Here is a 22,619-nt window from a genome sequence, read left to right as displayed (position 1 = left end):
TAAACACATATCTATATACATTTATCCCCTCCTGAGCAGCACGGAGGGGATGCAGTGGTGGCAGCTCCTTCACCCTCACCACCACAAAGAGGCAGCAGAGCCCTGCACTTCTGCACTGGCAGGTCCCCACAGCAGCTCCCACTCCTCCCACTCGCCCAGCTGGAGCCAAAATGATCAAACAGTTTTAGGCTCATTACCGACTCCAAATCTATATAATTGGCCTTTGCTTTTTTAGGGATGCATCGTTAGAAGTGGCAGCAGAGGAGCTGCCGCATCATCGTCAAACTGGTAAGTGCGAGTGCAGATCCAAGGTGCATTTGCTTCACAAACCCCCTCACTGAGCCAGACCTGCCACTGCCAGCCCCTCTGCTGAGCATGTGAGGCATAAGAAGGACGTCAGCTAGAAAGATGAACGTGGTAAAGAGGTTTTCTTCTGACAACACAGCCACAGTCAGTGCTGTCTGCTACTGCAGGGCTGGGGCATGGGGCGCTGCCAGAGCCTTGCTGGCCAGGCAAGCTGACCCAGGGGCATTTGGCAGTGCAGAGCTTAGCTTTCAGTCCTTAGAGCCTGATTTTGTTCACTGAATGACATGATCAGGAAATAAAAACACAAACTGTCAGCACCCAGGGGCCGCTGAGCAGGAATGGCAATTCTTGCCCTCACTGCCAGCCTGGCACTGCCTGGTCCTGGGAATCACAGAATCACAGAATGTCCTGGGATTGGACATTCCAATCAGGGATTGGTGTCAGGGACACCTTCCACCAGACCAGGTTGCTCCAAGCTCCATCCAGCCAGGCCTTGGACACTTCTAGAGATGGAGCAGCCACAGCTTCTTTGGGCACCTATGCCAGGGCCTCCCCACACTCACAGGGAAACGCATCTTCCTAAAAATACCTGCTCTAAACCTACTCTGTCAGTGGGAAGCCTTTCTCCCTTGTCCTGTCACTCCAGGCTGTGAAGAGTAAAAACTCTAAACAGGCTCCCTGCAGGCACTAGAAGGCCAGATTAGGTCAGCCCAAACAGAGCCCCCGAGCTCCTGGCAGCACCCAGAACAGCTCTGACACTGCAGCCTCCCAGCTCCACCAGAGCCTGGCTCCAGACACTGATTTCCATTTCCCCCCGTACTCTTATTTCAATCAAAGTGTGTGATTAGGGATGTGCCAGCTCCATTGTCATCTCCACCTAAGTGCTGCTCTGATGGGTGGAAACAGCACCTCGATGTTTACATGAGGAATGCACGCTCTGCTTCCCTGGATATTGCACAAAATCTGCCACTGCGGGGAGGGGAGATCACAGGGAAAACAGCAGCACCTGCAGGAGGCTGGAGAGGGATGAGGGAGCTCTCCCAGGCTATTGGGAGCACCTTGGCCTCGTCCCCTCACCTGTGCAGCAGCTGGGAGATTATAAAGGGCAGAGGGAGCTTGGGGGGGTATTTTGGTGTTTGCAGCACCTTGGGGTGTTGCTCCTGTTGGTGTCCCAGAGGAGGTTTGGAAGCAGCCAGCTCGTGGAACACTGGCTGGGGAGGTGCTGTGGTAAGGATGGGCATCCTTTGAGGGCACCACTGGGTGCTGGTGCTTCTCTGGGGGTTGGTTGAAGGTAGCTGGTTGTTTCGATTGTTGCAGAAACCATTTTGAGTTTTCTCCTGTATTTCTATAGCCAGAAGTACTGTGCTTCAAGGGTCCTGTCAGAGTGAGAGGAATCCACCCACTGCCATGCCCTTTCCTCTCAGGACAGAGGTTTGGCTGAGTCTCTGTCGCCTGGGCATCGATGGGATCTTCGTTAAATGACATGTAATTAACAACTGCCCATGCTGCTGGGCCCCTGGGCCAGGCCTCAGTCTCCAGAGGCTCTGCCCACAGAGGGGAGCAGGAGCAGCCCAGTGCCAGGAACAAAAGGCATCTCTTCTCCACGTGGTGTAGAGGATCCCAAACAAAAGGTTCCCACTCCCTGCACTCCTCTCCCTGCTTCTCACTCTCCTTTCTGCGCTCCCACTCTTCAGCCGGGATTTAAGCCCTTCTTTTCTCTGGGCTGCAACAAGAAAGCAGCAATTAACTATTATAAGGCTGTTTTATAGTCCTGTGCAAACCCTTTCCATCCACTCTGCTTTAAATGGGTACATCTTTTATTCCCAGTTTTCAGGAGTGTAAAACTTTACAGCGTTTGCTGCAAACCTTCATACTTTGCTTTGCAGTTTATTGCTCCCTCTGCGGATATATCTCACTCATAAATATGGCTTCCAGCTCCCAGCACTTGACTAGGAGCTGCAGTGCCTCAGAGTGCTTCCAATAATGGGATTTTGCCTACACATCGTGGTGTGATTCATCCCAAACCTGTGTCTCTGCTCTGCCCGAAGGTGCAGAGCTCTGGAGAAGAGCTCTGGCAGCAGCAGGACACTCAGCCAGGGCATTCCAGTGCCAGACACACCCCTGTGCTCTGGGAGGTGTGGAAGGTGTGGAGAGCTAGCTCAGTGTGAGCTGGGGCTGTGCTGGGGTGGATTTGGGCACTGCCATTGTGGAGCCTTGCAGCAAAGGCTGCCTTAGGTGCAGGGTTTCCTCTCCTATGGATTGTTTGCAGGTTATTTGTAAAAAACTTTCTTTTCCTATGGTTAGCATGGAGTCTCTCTGCTCTCTCTGTACTAAGAGGGACAAATGAAGAGGTTGAATGTTGAGGTTCCTGTGGGTTTAGGTCTGACATGGCTGTGTTGTTTCTCACCACCCCATAGTTTTTATTTCCATGGGAATTGAGGAGCCTTTCTACCCTAGTGCCCATTTTTTGAAACACTTTGGAGATGTGCTGTGCTTGACAGAGGTTGAGGTGTCCATGAATGGAGCCAGCCAGGTTTGTGGACACAAATGCCAGTGCCTTTGTTCTTCAGCAGCCAAGGCAAAAGCTGGAGGTGGAGGCAGAGCAGGGCTGTGTGCCACTGGTGCTGCTGGGGCTCTGGGAAGGGCACAGGGCACCCGGAACCCCTGCACTGGTGGTGGGGCTGAGGGGAGGAGTGGGGGCTCCTGCTGCAGACCCCAGCAGCCTCCATTGTTCTGGGACTGTCATGACACAAAGGATTCAGAAAGGTGTGGGGTATTAAGTGCAGCTTTCAGACCCCTGCGTCCTACATGGTAATTTCCTTGCATTACAGCGATGGCGGCTTCAGAACCGCCCTCCTCCCGTCCCCTTTGAACAAAACAGAAAAGCATTTAGGGCCGATTTGTTTGGAGTCCAGAATGGCAGTGATTACAGCAGCGCCGTGCATTTGGTGTAAATGGAGTGATACTGGAGTAAGAACAACCTCTGCTAAGGGGTGGCACCGGCTGGGGGCTGCTGTTCATCCTGCCCCGTTACCAAAAGCGGGGCGCTTTGTCTCATCCCTTTGAGCATCCCACCACTGCATTAGAGCTGCTTTTCCCAGGAAAAACGAGATGTGTTTTGAGGAGCTGTGTGTGGCTGTGTCCATCCCCAGGGCAGGTGGTGTCCCTCAGCCCTGCTGCAGGAGCAGGGACGGGGCGGGCACACGCTGGCGGATGGTTTATGGCACCGTGAGCCAGCGCCCGTCCCTGCCTACGAAATTCCAAATGTCAGAGCCAGGCGAGGGAACAGGTGGGCTCTGTGCGTCTCTGGGGCCCCGCTAATTCACAGGCCATAAATTAATGACGGGAACAGGGACAAAGTCCTATTCTGGGTGCAGGTGACTGAGCAATTCCCTTCTGCAGGCAGAGGGAGGGAGACCTGCCGCTGTCAGGCTGCCTTTGATTGTGTTGTCTGAGCCAGCCTTAAAGGTAGCCCGTGCTCGAGACCAGCTTTGCTCCTGTTCGTTCTGGAAGCAGTGGCAAGTCTCGCTTAAAATAATGAGCACCTCTGCTAATTACCTGAGGCTGCCTCTTTGAACCGCAGGCTGTCGCTTACATCATCCCTATAAAGGAGCCGAAGGTTTCCTTCAACCCAGAGAGATGGGAGATGTTCAGAGCTAATGACATCAGCCCCATCAGGAAAGAATGTAAACTGTTTGCTGCCACCCAGACCTGGTGCTGGTGCCAGGAGTGGGGCAGGAGGAGATGCTGGCAGGACGTGGACTGTTCCTGGGCTCCCTCCCGATATTCACTTTTGTCCCAGCTGTGTCCAGGAAGGAGAGCTGGAGCTGTGCAGGAGGGAAAGGATGGCTGTGGGGTTGCTTTCATAGAGAACAGGACCAAGAATAGTGGGAGAAAAAAGAAAGTTACAGGAGTGGTACCATATTAAACAAGCTGTTATGCACAGACTCTGTATCAGCACGGTTTCGGTTTTGTCTGTGCCATCTCTACAGAGTTAGAGGAATATAGAGGAATTGTGACCTGGGAGCAGTGACCAGCGCTGGGTGGGAGGGCAGCAGGGCTGGTGTGAGCTGTGCTGGGCTCTCTGTCGCCTCTAGGAAGCACTCTGACCTCAGGGAAATGCTGCTCCAAGCTGAGCTGTGAGAGTGTGAGCATCATTAGGCTTAGCAGAGTGCTTGTTTTGGAGAGCCTTGGCTTGGGAGTGGGAGAAAAGTGAGGTCGAGGGATGCCAGCATGGCAGAGCTTGGGACTCAGCAGTCTTCTGTCAGCTCAAGGGAGAAGGTTCTGGGAAATGCCCCGTGGGGATGCCCCAGCCTGGTCCCACTGCCAGGAACCCCTTTCTGTGCAGGGACTCCCTCTAAAATGGGGCCGAGGTGATGCCAGCCTTGGAGGATGTGGTTGGGGACAGCAGCACGGTGCCTGGAGAGGCTGGGCTGCTCAGGAGCTGCTCTAGGATCTGCTGAGGAGCCCCAGACCCTGCAGAGGTGCAGCAGGGACGAGGCTGAGGAGCCCCAGGTCCTGCAGAGGTGCAGCAGGGACGAGGCTGATGAACCTCCAGGTCCTGCAGAGGTGCAGCAGGGACGAGGCTGAGGAGCCCCAGGCCCTGCAGAGGTGCAGCAGGGACGAGGCTGATGAACCTCCAGGCCCTGCAGAGGTGCAGCAGGGACGAGGCTGAGGAGCCCCAGGCCCTGCAGAGGTGCAGCAGGGACGAGGCTGAGGAGCCCCAGGCCCTGCAGAGGTGCAGCAGGGACGAGGCTGATGAACCTCCAGGCCCTGCAGAGGTGCAGCAGGGACGAGGCTGCCCAGGAGCAGGCAGCTGTGCCCCGGCCCGACGAGCCCGTGCAGATGGTGAGGAGATAAACGACTCCATCTCCGTACTGTAGTGGCTCGGCCGTAATTCCTGAAAGACATTTATTGGAGGCAGCCTTCCCTTTTCCAGGGCTGTGACTCCTCGGGCAGCGGGAATTGCGATGGGGAAGGTGGAAAGCGCAACCCGGCGTTACTGATGAGACCGGTGCCCAAACCCCCATCCATTCTTCTCCTCCAATTTTCTCCTCTGACAATTTATAGGTTGGTTTGATGCTTGAATAGCTGAGTCTCTCTAGTAATATGTATTCTCTGTAAGTATTCCCCGCTGTGGCATATCCTAAGAGAACTCCATCAAATAATTATCTTCCCTTTTATTTATTCACAGTCTTTTCACTCGATCTGCATCACGATAAAATATTCCAATGGCTTCCTCTTAGCACCGAGCCTTCCCCAGATTGTAAAGTGTATTTATGTACAGTATTAAATCCGCCCTGCACAGCTCTTTATCTCGCCCGTTCCACGCTGGCCCTGGCCACCCCTGCCTGACTCCCTGTGCCACCTGCCCAAGCCCAGGGCAGGAGAGGTCTGCAGGTGGCCAAGGACCCAGCTGCAGCCAGAGCCAGGGGATGGAGAGGGGCAGCCCCGCCAGGGCAGCTTCCAGCCGGGATGTGGCTGCCTGGCAGAGCCAGGCTGCCCTCAGGACGTGACTGCAGGGCAGCCGAGCGCAATCAGAGCAGGGAAGAAACCAATAACCTCCTCTGGCCGCTGCTGAGGGGCTGCAGGAGCAGCGCTGCTCTCCTCCACCACCCGTGTCTCCCTGTGGCGCCTCTGCGGGAGGATGGATCCCTAAGAGGGGGCTGCCAGCCAGGGGCAGCTGTTCCTGCAGGAAGAGGCTATTTCAGAGGATGATGTGCAGAGCCTGAGCGAAGGTTTCTGATGCTGATGAGCACTTGCAGTACTTGGAGTAATCCTCAGAGAAGGTGCAGGCATGCTGCAGCACAGCTCTGACCTGTGGCAAGGGACATCCTTTCTCCATGGGATAGCAGGTTCACGTTTGCAATGTTTTTGAAAACAGCCCTTCCAGCACCAATATATCCTCCTTGTCTTTCTGTGGATTTCTGCGTGCTGTGTCACCATGACATGGAAACAGCAGTTACTTGGTTGGTCACAGAGGAATAACAATGACTGTTCACAATTGTGGCCTTTCTTCCCAGCTTTGCCCACAGCCAGCTTAGCTGGTAAGCAAAGGTGTCAGGGAAAGAGGTGCTTCCCAGAAGAGGGAGATGCTAGGGCAGGGGAGCAGTCATGGTGAGGATTATGACCATGATGTTCCAACTCACTTGGCTCTGGTGCTCTTCAGAGTGGCATCCCCTACACTTCTGGAGAGCCATGTTCCCCAGCAAGGGTTAACAGAGTGTATAAAATTGATTGCGATTTTAGTAATTCAGTATAATCACAGTCTACCAGCAGGTTGCTTTTCCAGCAGGAGGGTTTGGAATTATTTTCTGGAGTTTGCAATATAGAACTTAAATTAAGCCTCAGAAGTCAGAGGAGCTCTGCTGCATCTCTAATGTGGTGCTAAATTCTCAGCAGCACATTCCCTGTATTAAAGCCTTTGCTGGCAATTAGGTTCATTAACTATCACAATACCTTATTTATTACTCGGCATGCCATATGGTTTCCCAGCTAAAGAATGGCACCCGTTCTAGCACAGACCATTTGGCATCATAAAGATGTTAACAAATAATGTTATGGCTCTCAAGGGCAAAAGGGCTCGCCGGGCTGCAGGTCTGCACGGCAGGAGAGAATATGAAAACATTTTTCTTCTATGGCAAAATAAAGAATTCCTTGAGACAGAAGTATTCAAAGACTATCCCGCTTGCATCACGCAAATGGGAGTTTTATACATGCCCATAATGGTTCTGTCAATATTTGCAGCAGGCAGCGTGCTCACTCATCTCCTTCCCTTCCCTTCCCTCGCTCCCTCCAGCACGGACAGTGTTGGAGCAGCAGCAGCCAGGACCCACCTCCATCTCATCGTGCTGCATTTGTGCCTCTTGACTTTCATTTCTTCTGATGGCACTGGCTCTTTGGTGTATGCAGCTCTTGGGGGCAGGATTAATTATCCAGCTCCACCCTTTGCTCCTGTCCAAACTCCAGCACTGGGCTCTGCAGCACCAGTGATGAGCAGCATCGACTGCTGCTCTCAGAACAGAGACTGGGTACGTCTGGGGAGGGTGAGGCTTTAGAAACAGCTCACTGGGACCCCAATGGCAGAACATGAAGTTAGGTGTTCTGACCCAAAAGGGGGAAAATTAGTTAGTTCAGTGCTCCTGGGAGGGGATCAGGACCTGTTCCAGCCCAGGCTGTGAGCGTTGCGCTGGGTGCGCCACACTCGGTTCCTATTTTCAGCAGGATTAGGATTACGAGAGCCAGGGACAGCATTTCAGGTCATAGGGACTCGCACTGTCTCCTCTTGGGAACTGTGTGGCTAACAAGGAAAAGGTGCTCCTCCATTCCTATCTGTGAGTGTATTCTCCTGGAGTAAACATGTCCAAAGAGTGATTTTGGCAAAGTGCAACTTAAATCACAGCAGTACTGAAAGCACAGATTAAACCTGTGTGTGATCCTGTTACAGTCTCCCTTGACAACCTCTGAATTTCCAGAAATGGGTCAGAAGGATGAGTTTGAGGCACAAGTAGCACTGCTGCCATATTTCCTAGGCAATGCTCACTTGATGCCTAGGTGAGGTTGTTTCCTGGCTCCTGCTCTATGTTGATTCCTGAGTCAGCTTTCTGCTCTGCAGGAAGACAATTCTTCCAGCATGTGAGCTGAGGAATGGCTCTGGGCTCCTGCACATGGGCTCAGGTAGCTCAGTGCCAGCTCCCTTGATACCAGGTGGGTCAGGGCTCACACCCTCCTGCCCAGAGCAGCAGGGGGTGAGGCTGTAGCAGCTCTTGGATAACTGCTGTGGTGATGATCACTCAAAAATGCTGTGGTGTACAGAACAACTGCAGTGGTGTTTGGTTGGCACCAGGCTCAGCCTGTGTGCAGCAATTTCAGTGTGCCCTGGTCTGTCAGTGCCCACTCCAGAGCTGCCTGGAGTGTCCTGCTGGAGCTGCTCTTGTCAGGGAGGGATGTGACAAAGCTGTATTGCTGCAAAACTCCCAGGCTTTAATGCCGGCTAGGATTATTTCTCATCACCTCGGCTGAACTCCCAAGCGATGTGGGTGAAGTGTTCTACCTGCCAGTTACACAGCACAGCTTCCCACTGGGATTACAGCCACTGGGGGGGCTTTGGGAGTTCCTCTGGTTTGTTTTTTATGGCAGAGGATGGCACAGAGTATTGTACACAGTCAGTGCCTGCTCCTGAGAATCCAGTGCTCCATAGTGTGGCCAAAGATGAAGCTCTGTCCCCCCAGACAGTCCCTGTAACCTCCATCCCCTTTCTGCTGGAGTCAGTACCTTTCTCCAGAGTCTGCCAGCTCCTCTCCCACCAGTACCTTTGAGTTTTCACTATTCCATGTCTTCCTTTCAGCTAATTACCTTTTTCATGAGAGTTGGGATTTGGTTTTTTTCCTCTTCAGATCCCTTGAGGAGACATTCCAATATGTGCCCCCTCAAAAGCCTCTGGGCTGGAATATCTCAGCCCACCTCCCCAAGCAGTTTTGCTCCCTGCCTGCCCTGTCAGTCCCTCTGCACAGCTGCAAGGACCCTTGGCCATCTGGTGATGCCATGGACAGTTTTGTAGGGAGCACAGTGATGCCACTGCCCCAACACTGAACCTTTCATGGGGAATTCTTTGTGAATGGAGAACTGTTTTCCAAACTGCAGAGAGAAATGGAATTCTGGTCCATTTGTGGTGGAATTGGCACTTCCCAACCAAAGGACGTAGCACCTGAGGCAGCAGAAGCCGTGGAGGGAGGGCACACAGTGAGAAAAATGGACTGGGTTCCAAAGGGAATTAATACCTGGAGAGGAGAGGGGGCGGTGGCAGCAGCTGCAGCCCGGTGACAGCAGTGTCACACACTCTGCTGCCTCCCCCCATCCACATCCCTGGCCGTGGCAGGGACACGTGGAGCCTCTGGCCCTGGCAGAGAGGTCTTATCCAGGAATGACTTTGCAGGAGTGTTTACTTTCATTCCTGGGAGGCTGATCGAGCTGTTCCAGCTAGGAATGTGTCCTGGCCGGAGGGGGACCCTGCCAAGAGCCCTCCAGCATGAGCACTGCAGGGTCCAAGGGCACTGGAGCCCTGCTCCCAGGGCTGAGCCCACTGCAGGGCTGGAATGTGGAGCCTGTGTCCGTGGGACCCGTGGCGATGGAGACAAGCTGGAACACACCAATTCCTCATGACCTTTGGGAAGGATTCATCAATATCCACCCTGAAAGGGCAGATTGTGAGCTGCCCTGCTGCACCAATGTTATCTGATTTGGTCACTGAGGAATCTGTGACCAGATAAGATACCAGGGCTTTATTGTATCTTCTGGCAATTATTAAGAAAATAAAATCAGTTAATATCTAACCTTGAACCTAGACCAAAACATTTAGCCTCAGACTTCGTTCTGCCTCTCTTGTACATTCAGGAGTTGTACAGTTTAGAGGGCTGTTAGGAATGATGGAAGAGATGAACAGGAATTTAATCTGAACCTAAAATACCATCATTATGCAGCTCGAGCATCTCAGAAATGAGGTCTGTGCCATGTGTGATGCAGCCACTCGATCTTTTTGTCCTGGTGCAAGAAAGGGAAGGAGGAGGAGCCCCTTTGGCAGAAGTTTCCCCAGCTGTGAAGGCATTTTGTGTGAATATTTAATGCAGAGATATGTTAAGAGCAGGAAAAGGAGGGGGGGAAGTCTTCCATGAGTGTGGGCTTTTTGTTTGCCCTGTCAGAAGCAGTAACGTGTTCTCTGTGCACACACAGAGCACATAAATACATATAAATATCCTCTCCCCTGGAAAGGGAGAGCACAGCACTGTGCAGCTGGAAATGGGACATGGATGGCTGCTGGAGAGGAGAGAGGGAATGGGGCTGGAGGATTGCACTGAGTGACTGGGATTCAGGACGTGGTTTGCTCCCTCCAGTAAATGAACTTGAGCATCATGAGGGCACAAAAACTGGCTGCTTCCAGTGGGACTGAGGATGCTGCTTGTGTCCTGGATGACTTTTTGGTTTTGAACTCCAAAGCCGCTCACGGGGTCTTGGAAACCATCCTGTTAAAGGAAGGGAGTTTTAATTGTTGATCTTGTGCTCAGAAAAGCATGCAATGAGTATTTAATTCACCTGGAATTCTCACTAGTGTCTGAACTTGGGCATGATCCTCCTGGAGAAGAACAGTCCTGGGAGGAGGTGCAGCCCCACTCCTGAGGGGACCAACGAGCAGGAACGGTGTCTGGACACCAGAACATCTTCCCCAGTGCTGAGGAGAGTCAAAACTAAAGGGAGACAGGAAAAACAGGATGAAACTGGAACACAATCCCTCGGTTTTTGGGAGGCAGAACAAGCCCCAGGAGTGCTTAGCTGAGGTCCTGGTGTAGATTCTGCTCTATTTAAAGGACTTTTTTCTGGGATGAACTTTACCAAACACACAAGCAGCCTCCACAGCACCATAAAGTCGGGGCTGACATTTAATGCCTCAGCACATCTCTTTCCTTGTCCCATGCAAGATGTCAAGTATGTCGGGTTAAGAGAAGAGAAAAAGAGGAAAAATAATTACACAGTAAATTGAACAAGGCCAACCCCTTGCACTTACTAGGGCTTCAAAAGTTGCTACCTCTGGCTTGAGCTCTCTGGAGTACATGTGAAGGGTAACAGTAAAAATAGGTCCTGTACTGATGGTTGGGTCACAGCCTGCTAGAGGGAGACATTTTTATTTAATTACAAGCCCAGCAGCATCTTGCTGGGGGGATACATAAACACTTAGCCCGGCTGTAAAGTTTGTGCTCCTTCGCTGAGTCACTGTGGCTAAATTCCCCTTTGTGAGGGGGATTTAGGGGAGGAATGTGGGAAGGCCGCCCTCCTGAGTCACGCTCAGCTCATCCTCCAGCCTGGCAGGCTCAGGGCCCTAAGCCACTAATTAGCCTCATTGTCTTAGGGCTGCAGCATCCATTACCTGGCACGGGGAGGGGGAGGATGGAGGGACAAAGCTCCTGCAGACCCATGAGCTGTGTGTTTCTCCTGGCACTTGTGTTCCATGCGTCACAGCCCACGTCTCAGCAGTCCCAGAGGGATCCTGGTCCATCCTTCCGTGGGATGGCCCTGATTCCATCGTGCTGGAGCTTGGAGCAGGGATTTCCATGGCCAGACCTCGGTGTGCAGCAGCCTCCTTTGGAGCTGGGCAGGCATGCTGGCTGCTCACTCACATGGAGGTGACACGATGGTGGCTGCTGCTGTGCCTCTGTTCAGTGTCCAGCCTGGCCAGTGGCATCCCACACCCAGCAGGGCGGGCAGGTGGGATGTGGGGGGCATCCCACACCCAGCAGGGCAGGCAGGTGGGATGTGGGGGGCATCCCACACCCAGCGGGGCAGGCAGGTGGGATGTGGGGGGCATCCCACACCCAGCAGGGCGGGCAGGTAGGATGTGGGGGGCATCCCACACCCAGCGGGGCAGGCAGGTGGGCATGTCAAGGGTTTCTGCAGTGGGACAGCCCACACGTGTCCAGTCAGCTCTGTCCCACCATCAGGCCATGCTCTCCTTCCCCACACCAGCAGCAGCTCCTGTGCAGCTCCAAGCTCCAGCAGTAACTCGCTTTGGGATCAGCTGCAGTGTGGATAACCCGTATCCCACCACCCCACACCACAGCCCCCGATCCAGCGTCCTCGGCGTGACTCTCAGGCTCCCCTTGTGCAGAGCACAGGGGCACAATGAGGGGCCTGTTCCTGGCCCCCCTCTCCCCGGGCTGCCACCAGGCACACGGCTCCGGTGTCCGCACGCTCGGACGGAGCCTGCTGCTAATCAGGGGGGTTCAGAGGAGGCTTAATGCACCGTGGCTGCACGCTGAGCAGCTTTCCCGGGGCTTCCACCCTCCCCCTTGCAAACAGCTTTGTGCATTTAGGCTTTTTTTTTTTTTTTTTTTTTTTTTTTAAATAAAGTCTAACACATTTAATCATCTTTTCATAAGCTGTCAGCTTGCCGCGCGCCAAAGCAGAGCAGCGCGCTCTGCCCCGGCTCCCAGCAAAGCAAATGTGCCTGGAGAAATCCTGCTCCTGGGAGCGTGCACAGGGCAGCAGGAGCTGTGAACCTTCCTCAGGGTCTGGGGTGAGATCAAAAATCAATTTTGAAAGTCACGGATGTTTCACTGAATTTGAAACTGATCTGATTTTGCACAGCATCTTTGCTCCAGTGTTTCATAAGTCAGCTCTGCACCAGCAGTGCTGGAAAACTCAGTATACTGGAAAACTCCAAACACATCAAAAGCAAAACACAACTAGTCCTAGGAAAACCTTGTCAGGAGCTGGTTCTCTGCAGGAGCAGGGAGAGCAGGTTTAGGGGTGGGCACAGCTGAAGTCAGGGCCTAGCAAGCTGGAGAAGCTGGAGCTGTGTCCTTGCATGCCTCTCTGGGTGGAATGGGGAGATTGTGTCTAACTGGAGGAGTGTGAGATGGAAAAAGGCATTTGTCTGCAGAGAGTGGAAGAAGCTGTTGTTTTGGGCATGATGGAGAGGAGCTCTTCCCTTTCCATTCACACAGGGTGGGTGATGGTGGGGCTGAAGTTGTCCTCCAGGATGTTTTTTGTGGACTAAACATCCTGAACAAGGAATTTCCTTTCTTACTGTAAATGTGGAGACTGCTCAGTTTTACTCTCCTCTCCATGCACTGGCTGCCTCTTGGAGAAGTATCCCAAGGCTGCCTTTGCCATCATCCCTCAAAATACAGGCTGCTGCATTGCCCAGCCCTTGTCTTCCCACAGGCCTGGTGCTGCTGACCAGGTTATTTACACTGGGAAAGTAAACATTTGTGTTTCCCTGTCAAGAAACTGATCGGGCTGAAAGCTACAAGTGGATCTGAATGGATCCCTGATTTTCCTGGGAGGGATGTCCATGCTCCACCTGGTCCTCACACAGGAAGCCCTTCCTGAGGAGCCACCGACTCAGGGGTTTAATGCTGGAGGTTAATAATAATCGCACAAGGCAGCACATCATTGCACCGTATCTGCTTGAGAGATTTACAAGTGAAACTCGTGGCGGAGGAAGAAATTGCCTCAATCACTGGGAGTAATGGCACATGGAGAGGCACTTGGGCGTGACTGCTACTTAACACGGAGCCCAGCTTGGCTTCATTTAGCTGCTGGTGCCTTTCTAATAAACACGTTACACTACAAGGTGGGGATTAAGATCAGAAAAGTAAATAAATTGGAAACTGATGGGGAGAGAGATGGGAGGGAAATGGAAGGTACCGGGGAGGAGTGACGAGGGATTGACTCCCATGCCAGGACATGGGGAAATGACCCTGGGGGCCGTGGCTGGAGCTTTCCAAGCATCTCTGTGGGCCTCACCTGTGGGCTGCAGGTGCTGGGCAGCCCCACTGCCGGGGTGTGTGGGGTGTCCCTGCTCAGGGTCACCAAGCTGGCCGCTGCCTTTGGCAAATGGCAGCCGTGGGAAGTTGATGTCTTAAACAATTCAGTAGCTTTTACTATATGTATTAGAGGAGCAACAAAAAGTGCAACGCACCAGTTGACAGGAAGGACTGGGGGGTTAATTTTCAGGATGCTGCCTGGGAATTTAGCCGTGGGATTTCCATTATTGCTAATGGGACTCACGCAGCTTAATTTCATGTGAGCTACACTAAAAACATACCCCTAACTGCCTGCAAAATTTCAGTCCTGAAATCAAGCCTTTTAAAAGTTAGAGAAGGGTAAACAAACACCTGAAATCACAGTGTCTCACTATTTCCCCCTCTCAGCTGTTTGAATTTTAAAGCCTGGAAGAGGGAGGAACTCAAGCAGTTTGAGACAATTAAAAGCCCCATCCTGCAGGCACGCTGGCTGCCTGTGCGGTGCGTCCCTGCTCTCTGCCAATTACAGCAGCAGAGTTATAACCCCCGAAAAAATAGGAGTAAGCTGATGCCTTCGCCTTAGCTGTAGTACGGCGAGCGCGGCGTTATCACACGCGTCTAATAACCCGCGCAGCGCCGCCGTGCGTCGCCAGGCCTCCGTTATTAGGCTGTTCTCGTTAAATGACTGCTATCATCTGCTCCCAAAGTACATTAAATCCCATTATAATTATAAACACACTTCCCCATAACGTTCTCCTTAGATTACATTTGCGCGGCTTTACCCCAAGGGTATCTTTGTACTAATGCCGTCCGTGTTTGTTGTTTTAGCTGACGACACCGGGCCCTGCGCTGGCTGTGCAGTGCCACGGGTGCAGCAGGGAGGGAGGAAGAAGGGAGAGCTGTGGGGCTGCCACCCTGCCCCGCGGATCCCGAGGATTACACAGGTCTCTGGGTGCGCAGAGCCGAGGAGCTGAGGCACATGCTGAGCGCACGCAGTGCTCCTCGGAGCGTGGCTCGCTGCTCCTGCTGCTGTCGTCGGTGTCACTGTGTGGCTGGCGTCTCCTCGTGTGTTTCGCTCCCTCCCCAAAGCTGCAGAGCACCCCAGCCCGCCCTGGGGTGCGGGCACCCGCCACATCCCTACACACGAGCGCTGCCGTCACGGCGTCACTATTTTATCGCGGGGCGGGGGGGGGAAACACAGCTTCGTCGGGGCGACAACGTGCTCGGTGTCACAGCACGTCAGAAACACCGCGGCTCCCGGGGGGAATCCGCCACCGGACCCCAAACTGGGCCCTGGGGCCGGTTTTTGCGTCTCCACCCCCGGGGCCGGGGGTCCGCCCAGGCGCGGCGCGGGGGGCGGCTTTGTCTGGCGCGGCGCTGGCGCAGCCGTCGGGGCGGTGGGCGCAGCCGTCGGGGCGAGCAGCCCCGCTCGCCGCGGGCCCGGTGCCGCTCGCCGGTACCGCCGGGCTTCCGGGTGCCGGGCTCCCCGCCGCCGCCTGCGGCTCCTCCATGTTTGTTGTCGGCAGCGCTGTCCAGCCGCCGCCGCCGCCGCCGCCGCGCTCCCGCAAGGTGCGGGGCCGCGCGGGCGGGGCCGGGCGGGGGCGCCCGCACTCAACGGGCGCGGGCGGGGGGCGGTGGGTGGGTGGGTGGGGTGGGATGGGTTGGGTCGGGTTGGGTGGGTGGGGGCGGCCTGACGCGGGCGCGGGGCGGCCCGTGGGCCGGCGCCGCCGTGATTTGCTGCGCGGCGCGGCGAGCGGCGGCGGCGGCGATGAGAGCGGGCAGTGCGAACTGCCGGAGCAGCCGCCGGCCGCCGTGAGTGCGGGCGGGGGGGGGCGGCACCGGGACCCCCGCGCCCCCCGCCCCGGGAGCGCCGCGCACCTGATGGGGCCGCGCTGCCGGCGGGACGGGGCGGCCGGAGCCGGAGCCGGGCGGCGGCGGGGGATGCGCACCTTCCTCTCCCTGCTCTCCCTTGCCTTCCCCGGCCGGCGATAGCGGGGACGCGGCTCCGGCAGCCGCGGATCCGCCGAGGAGCGCGGAAACTTTTGGGCGAGTCGCTGCTGGGCTGCGGGCTAACTTCCCTCTCCTCCCCGCTCCCTTCTTCTCCCCACTCCCTTCGACTCCCTGCTCCCTTCTCCTCTCCTTTCTCCCCTCGGCTTTTCTCTGTCCCCCTCCTTTTTTCTCTTTTTTACTCTTTTCGCTCTCTTTCGTCTCTTCTCTCCCCACTCCCCCTTTCCCGCTCCACTCTGCTACTCTCCCCCTCCGCCTTTTGTTTTCGCAGATAGTCGGCACACAAAGCTGGTCCCAGATTTGAGCGACGCGAGATACCCTGATGTGTGAGCCTGGGGCGCGCCATGGATCTGACTAAGATGGGGCTGATCCAGCTGCAGAACCCCTGCCACCCCACCGGGCTGCTGCACAAAGCCAACCAGATGCGCCTGGCGGGGACGCTGTGCGACGTGGTCATCATGGTGGACAGCCAGGAGTTCCACGCGCACCGGACCGTGCTGGCCTGCACCAGCAAGATGTTCGAGATCCTCTTCCACCGCAACAGCCAGCACTACACCCTGGACTTCCTCTCGCCAAAGACGTTCCAGCAGATCCTGGAGTACGCCTACACTGCCACTCTACAAGCCAAGGTGGAGGACCTGGATGACCTGCTCTATGCTGCCGAGATCCTGGAAATTGAGTACCTGGAAGAGCAGTGCCTGAAGATCCTGGAGACTATACAGGCCTCCGAGGACAATGACACCGAGGTCGCCATGGCTGATGGAGGTGCTGCCGCCACTGCTGAGGAGGAGGAGGAGAAGAAGTCGAGGTACATCAAGGGCCTCTTCATCTCCAAGCCCGCTGGTGAGGAGGGTGGCTATGCTGGCATGGCCAGCCAGAGTCTGCTGGCAGCCACAGTGGAGCAGAGCCCCTCTGCCTCCGCTTCCTACTGCTCCCTCTCTTCCATGAGCCCCACCAAGGCGGCAGTGGACAGCTTGATGACCATCGGGCAGTCACTGCTGCAGGGCTCCCTGCCACCCAGCGCCCCTGAGGACGCACGCTCTGCCACCACCCGCCGCCCCTCTGGCCTCACCGAAGTCAAAACCGAAGCAATGCACGTGGATGAGGCCTCCAGCCATGACAGCCCCCGGACAGCCGAGCCCGGTGCCTCCAGCGGGGAGAAGCCTGATGAGAAGGGCAAGGAAGGACCTGGCACCCCGACCCGCAGCAGCGTCATCACCAGTGCCCGTGAACTGCACTACAGCCGTGAGGAGGGTGCCGAGCCGCCCCCTGAGCCGGGCCAGGGGCTGCCGCTGGGGCCGGAGCCGTCGGCCGCTGCCCCGGGGGAGAAGCCTTTGGGCATCTACTCGCTGCTGCCGAACCACAAGACTGAGCCGGTGCTCGGCGTGCCGCCCACTGCGGCGGCCGCCCTGCACGTGCAGCCGGCCCTGGCCGTCTCCATGGACTTCAGCGCCTATGGCGGGCTGCTGCCCCAGGGCTTCATCCAGCGGGAGCTGTTCAGCAAGCTGGGGGAGCTGGCAGCCGGCATGAAGACAGAGAGCAGAGCCCTGGGTGAGCAGTGCAGCGTGTGTGGGGCAGAGCTGCCGGACAACGAGACCCTCGAGCAGCACAGGTGAGTGCCGAGGCCGTGCTTGGCGTGCTGCACGGGGCAGCCTGGATCTCGCCAGAGGGTTTCGGTTTCTGGCTGAGTGTCGTAGGTGCTGGTGCAAAGTTTCCATCACTACCCCCAAAACCAGTTTGAGGAGTAGCGTTCTCAGAGGGATGGCTCTTGCAGCTCACCCAGGTCTGGCAACTGTGCCAGAAGGTTCCTTCCAGTGAGTGCTGGCTAGGGACAGCCCGGATGAGCTGGAACCGTCGGTGTTTCCTGTGAGCATGAACCCCACCAGTTTCCCTGGCTGGCATCAACCAAGCAGCTCTCAGCTGCTGCCCTTTGAGTTTAGGGATGTGCGTGTGGAGAGATGCAGTGGGGACAGGCAGCACTCCCCCGTTCTGTGCTGGGAGCTGGTCCCTCCTGTGCCGGTGCCAGGGTGCACGGACAGTGCTGGCAACACGTAGTGATTTGCCAGCCTGGGGGGTTCTGTGCTGCCCAGCTTCCCGGTTTATGAAACATTTACACTTTGTGGTGCGGGGGTCAGGCTGGGTGACGCCGGGGCGAGCGCAGAGGGGCTCGGGCTGCCGCAGAGCCGCGGGTCTGTCCCTGCGGGGAAGGTGAAGGGTTGAACCTCCAGTGGCTGCAGATGCGGCTTTGGGGGCTCCCCTGCTCGGGGTGCGGGATCTGTGTGCTCTCTCCCAGCCCCGCACCCTGGGGGCTTGCTGCGGGTGCTGGTGGTGGCTGACACGTGAGTTCTGCTCCGCTGGTCGCTGCCTCCTGCTCGTGGTTCAGGGACCAGGGCTTGTTCCCTGATTTAGCTGTGGAAGAGAACCACGTTAATCTCCGCACCAAAATCGGCATGGCCAGTCAAATCCCATGGCTCTGAACGTGCTTCGGCGTGGCTGCAGCCCCGCCACAGGACAGCAGCGTCCTGCCTAGGCAAGACACCACCGGCATGGTGCCGTAGCTTCTCCCTGCCTGCCGTGGTTGCGCACCCTGTCAGATTTTTAATGAATCAACAGGTTAATTAGTCGTGCGGCACGCGGGGCGCTCCGGGGCCGGTGTCCGTGCCGGCCCGCGCCTCTGGCGGGGCAGTCGGTGCTGCCGGTGTGCCCGGAGCGGGGGTGGCTGTGCCGGTACCGGTACCGGAGCCGGAGCCGCGGCTCCCCGCCCGCTCAGCCCGGGATCGCTCCGGGCGCTCCGGGATGCTCAGCCCTGCGCCCCTCGCCATGCCGCAGGGCCCTGGGGGAGCAGCCTTCATTCACCCCGGAGGGTGCACGGCCGATTTCGGCTTTGTTTTCCCCGCTGGCAAGCGGGAGAGCTGGGGCTGGCGTTGGTTGCGTCCCCGAAGCCGCCTCGGCCGTGCGGTGATGCAGACCGAACGTCACCGGGAGAGCTGCAGTGAGGGCTCAGGGAGAATTTTAACGTGCCTTCCTGCCACGGTCTCAAGGCTCTCCCTTTAGCCCTCCAAGCCCGGAGCAGCAATTGCTGTGGCCGCAGCGGAGGGCGATGCTGGGGCTGTCCGGAGGCGCAGCCGTGCGTCTGTCCGGAGGGAGGGCTGCGGTCAGACCCTTCCCCTCGGGCTGGGGTGAGGGAGCCTGGCCCGGCTGCCCAGCCCCTCTTCCACAGCCCTTCCTGGGCTCGGCTTGTTCTGGCAGCCGCGGCTGCACCCGTAGCTTGTTTCTCACTTATTCGTGATCCTTATCGTGGGGCTGGGTGCACGCCGCGCTCCGCGGGGCTCGGCTCTGCCTGGAGCACGGAGCTCAGCCCCGGCCCCTGCCAGCGGAGCCTTAAACGCAGTTGCTGAACCCAGCACCAAACTCTGTTTGCCTGTTCTTCTTTCAGAACGATTGCCTGGCACTGGCAAACTTTGCAGGGTTAGCCAAATCCTTTGAGCCGTGTTTAAACTGATCTGTAAGACCGTCCATGTTGAAAGGCATTGGGTAACAGTCCAATGAACTCACTCCGCGGCCCCCAAAGTCTAAATCCCAGGCGGTTTGTGTGTAGACAGGGTCTCATGTGGCTTTTTTATAGTGTTTGCTTTCTAATACGTTGTGAGAATTACCATTTGGGGGGGATTTGTGGGATCCTATTGTATTCATGGAGCTGTTAAACAGCATCTGCTCCGGGTTGGGATCTGCAGCTCTGCTGGAGCAGCTCTGGTGGCAGCTGCACCGTGCTGGCTGCGGGCTCCTCTTCACTCCACTGCCTGGTGACGGGGCCTGGGGATCTGCACCCTGCTCTGGGGTCTGGGCACCGCCTCCCCGAGCGGCTGGAGGGGGGCAGGATGTGCCAGGGGCACCACGGTGTCACTGGCTGACTTTGGCTGACCTCTTTCTGCCGTGCGCTCGCTGCTGTGGTTTTGCTTTCCGACCCTGATGCGAGGCGGAGATGCCCGATCAGAGCTGTTCCCAGCTGTGGTGAGCTGGGGGCAGGGGCAGGGCTGGGGTACCTCACTGTTCCATGGGGTGTTTGGCTTCACCCCAGCAGGTGCCAGAGCCCGAAGGCACCCAGCTCAGCGCTGCTGGTTCTGCCGGAGCTCGGTGAGCCCGTGCGTGCCGAGCCTGTTTGCAGAGCACAGGCAGCCCATGCATATGGCAGGGCTGTTTGTTTGTACACACACATGCCTATAGAAGTGTAAACATATATGTTTGTAGTCTTGGAGCCTTCTGAGTGTTGTTCATTAGTATGGGAAGCACGTGCTGGGAAACAGAGAGCAGAGGGTTGGCTTGGCCTTGGTGAGCACAGGGGGCCACTGGCCCTGGGTGACAGACAGTGCCCGAGGGACAGTCATCTGCCCTGGCCAGTGTGGTGACACGGCTTCTTGGCCTCGTGGCAGCACTGTCTGTGCCGTGTCATACCCAGGAGCACTGAGCTGTGACCTTTGGGGGGCCAGTTGGCCACAAGCCTTGGTGCTGCCTCTGATCGGGGTTTTCAGGTCCCTGAACCCGCCGGCTGCTGCATGATCCATTTCTTGTCTCGCTCACCAAGCTTATGATTTTGACTAATTGAGTGTAGATTGAGTCGTCGAGTCTTTAATTTTTTTTATAAAAGATTTCCTTCTGGGTTCAGCAAAGTTCAAACTTAATCTAATGTTAGTATTGATCGTCACTTCTAATTGCAGACAAAAAAGCCATAGTTCAGTGGCCCTTTTGGGGGCTGTTTTGTAAAGGAAAACCTCCAAGCTGCAAGGCGAGAGCTGTGCCGAGCTGCCAACTGAGCCTGGCATAATTTGTCATCAGGAGGTTGAATACCTTAGAACTTTAAAAAAATTAAACCCTGTCTTTTATAAAGTAATAGCAACCGGGAAGGCTGCCGGTGGGGATGTGATCCCACTTTTTTTATGGCACAGAGGAGGATCCCAAGGCAGTGCTGCCCAGGAATTCACCTGCCACGGCGATGGGGCTGCTGGCAGCGCGTGTGCTGAGCGGGGTGGAGGTGCTGCTCTGGAAAGCAGGAGAGCTTTCATGGTCATGGTGTCATAGGCTGGTGGAGGCCAGTGGTGGGTGAATACTCCTTGTGGGGTGATTTTGGGTGGAAGGTGCTTGTCCTCACTGTCACATGGGGAGATGTACCTTGGGGAAAGCTTCCATGCCGACTGTCAGGTCTGCATTTTGAGGTTCCATGGCTGAGCTGTCAGCTAAGGATGTGTGTGCACCAGTGGAGGATTTAAGGACAGGGGTAAGGAGGCTGTCTCTGCCCCAGTGGCTACTGGCCAGCCACTGTACCCCAAACTCCAGATTTGTGCCCTCTTTTCCCACTGAAGGACAGAAAAGCACTGGATCTGCCTCTCTGCTACTGACAGCACCAGTGTTCAGGGCCAGGCATCAATGCTCCCACCAGTCTGAAAGACTCCTGCTTGGGAAAACTGCAGCTTCCCATGGGGATCCAGCCTTTGGCTCTTCCTCTGGCAGCCTCACCTCCCCTCTCTCCACCTGGATTAGCTGAGCGTTGTTCTGCTAATGCCATTAGGCACGTTGGCACTGCTCGTCATGTCACAGTGAGAAACAGATGCAGTGTACCATTAAAGCAATAAACGTGATAAATCGGATCCCAAGTGCTTTGTGAGATGTTATTAGTGTTAATTTCAGTAGCCGAATACAGTAGTTGTTTTTTATTTTATTTTAAGCATTCATCAGTTTGTGTTCCGCTGCAATTTAAACTTTAGAAAAAAGGAGGAAAAATGGAAAGCAAGTGGGGGAGGGAAGGAAAAGCGAGGGCAGCCCCCCAAACTTTGCCCATGATTACTTCCAGAGTTGGAGGATGACCTGGCAGCTCTTGTTTCTTGCTGATGGCCCTTATTAGCGGCACCTGGCATCATAAGGGGCTAATGGAAACCAGCGTTCCCGGCTCCGGGCCGCGGTGCAGGGCAAGGGCGAGGAAGCTCTTATTAGCTTTATGGGCAGGGGGACGTGCCCTGCTCAGGAAATGAATGTTGCAGCTAAGGTCCGCAGCGCTGACCCCGAGCGTGTAACCTGTGAGCGCGGCCGAGACCCCGCGCAGGATGCTTGGGATTTTGGGGGCTCTCTGGTTCTTGTCATGGGCAGAGGGGGAATACAACGTGGTATGTTGCAGCCTTGAACTTTTGATTTATTCAGTGGGTGACTTAACCATTTCCATACTCAGCTCCAAGTGTGGAGGGAGAAAAGCCCCCTTTGGCTTCTATGTTATTCCATCCATCATTCTGCATCAGTTTAGTTATGTGTGCACTGCATTTGAAAGCAAAGCTCTGAGGTTCCCATCAGAAAACACCTATTTCTATGTATTTTTCGTTTGCTTGTTTGTTTGCTTCCCCTGCCCAGTGAAACTGCAGGTCTCCCCTGGCCATGAAGCTTCTGACACCTTGCAGAGGGGCATCCAGGGGTGTGTTGGGGTCGTTGCCTGCTCTCTGCCTGGTGTGCAGCACCTTCCCCAGCACCACTGAGGTCACAGGGACTGGGACCTGTTGGCTGCAGGGCTGGGACCCCAATGCATGAAACCTGCCACGCTGAGGACACTTGGGTGGCTTTTCCCCAGAGCTGGCAGTTGCTGCAGCAGTCAAAATTTGCAGAGCATCCTCGGTCCTCGTTACACCTCCCACAGTGGTGTTGGTTAAAATGCCTTTACAGCTGTACAGAGGGCCCCTCAGAGAGCCTGTGCTGGCTCGGGGGACTGTCCACCCTTTCTCCCTTTCCCTGTGGAGCATGGGAGTGGTGCAGAGCAGCCCGGGCTGTTGGTGACAGAGCATTCCTGCAGCCTTCCCTGCTTCTGTGGGATGTTGGCTCTTTAGTTGCACCAGTCTGTAAATCTGTTTTCCTTGGATGGAGTAAAACGATCTGCATTTTCTTTTTTGCCTGCAATTAGCAAGATTTTTTTTTTATTCCCCCCCTACCCCCCTTGACAGCTTCAAGAGAGGCTTTAAATGAGTAATTACTAAA

The 22,619-nt window shown here is 55.8% G+C and overlaps 1 protein-coding gene across 5 annotated transcripts in view; it reads left to right on the top strand.

Annotated features, from left to right (window-relative positions):
• Positions 1-15,296: 15,296 nt before the first annotated feature.
• The window catches only part of ZBTB16 (zinc finger and BTB domain containing 16), a 56,180-nt gene continuing 48,857 nt past the window's right edge, over positions 15,297-22,619 (top strand). The window contains exons 1-2 of one of the 5 annotated variants that reach the window (XM_056509519.1): positions 15,297-15,416; positions 15,887-17,223. In XM_056509519.1, the coding sequence (XP_056365494.1) occupies positions 15,956-17,223 (1,268 nt within the window). In that variant the 5' untranslated portion in view covers positions 15,297-15,416; positions 15,887-15,955. The other 4 variants (XM_056509520.1, XM_056509523.1, XM_056509522.1 and 1 more) reach the window with 4 other exon arrangements.

Source organism: Oenanthe melanoleuca, chromosome 24, assembly GCF_029582105.1.
Source record: "Oenanthe melanoleuca isolate GR-GAL-2019-014 chromosome 24, OMel1.0, whole genome shotgun sequence".
NCBI classification, from domain to species: domain Eukaryota; kingdom Metazoa; phylum Chordata; class Aves; order Passeriformes; family Muscicapidae; genus Oenanthe; species Oenanthe melanoleuca.
This window is presented reverse-complemented; position numbering and strand designations above follow the sequence as displayed.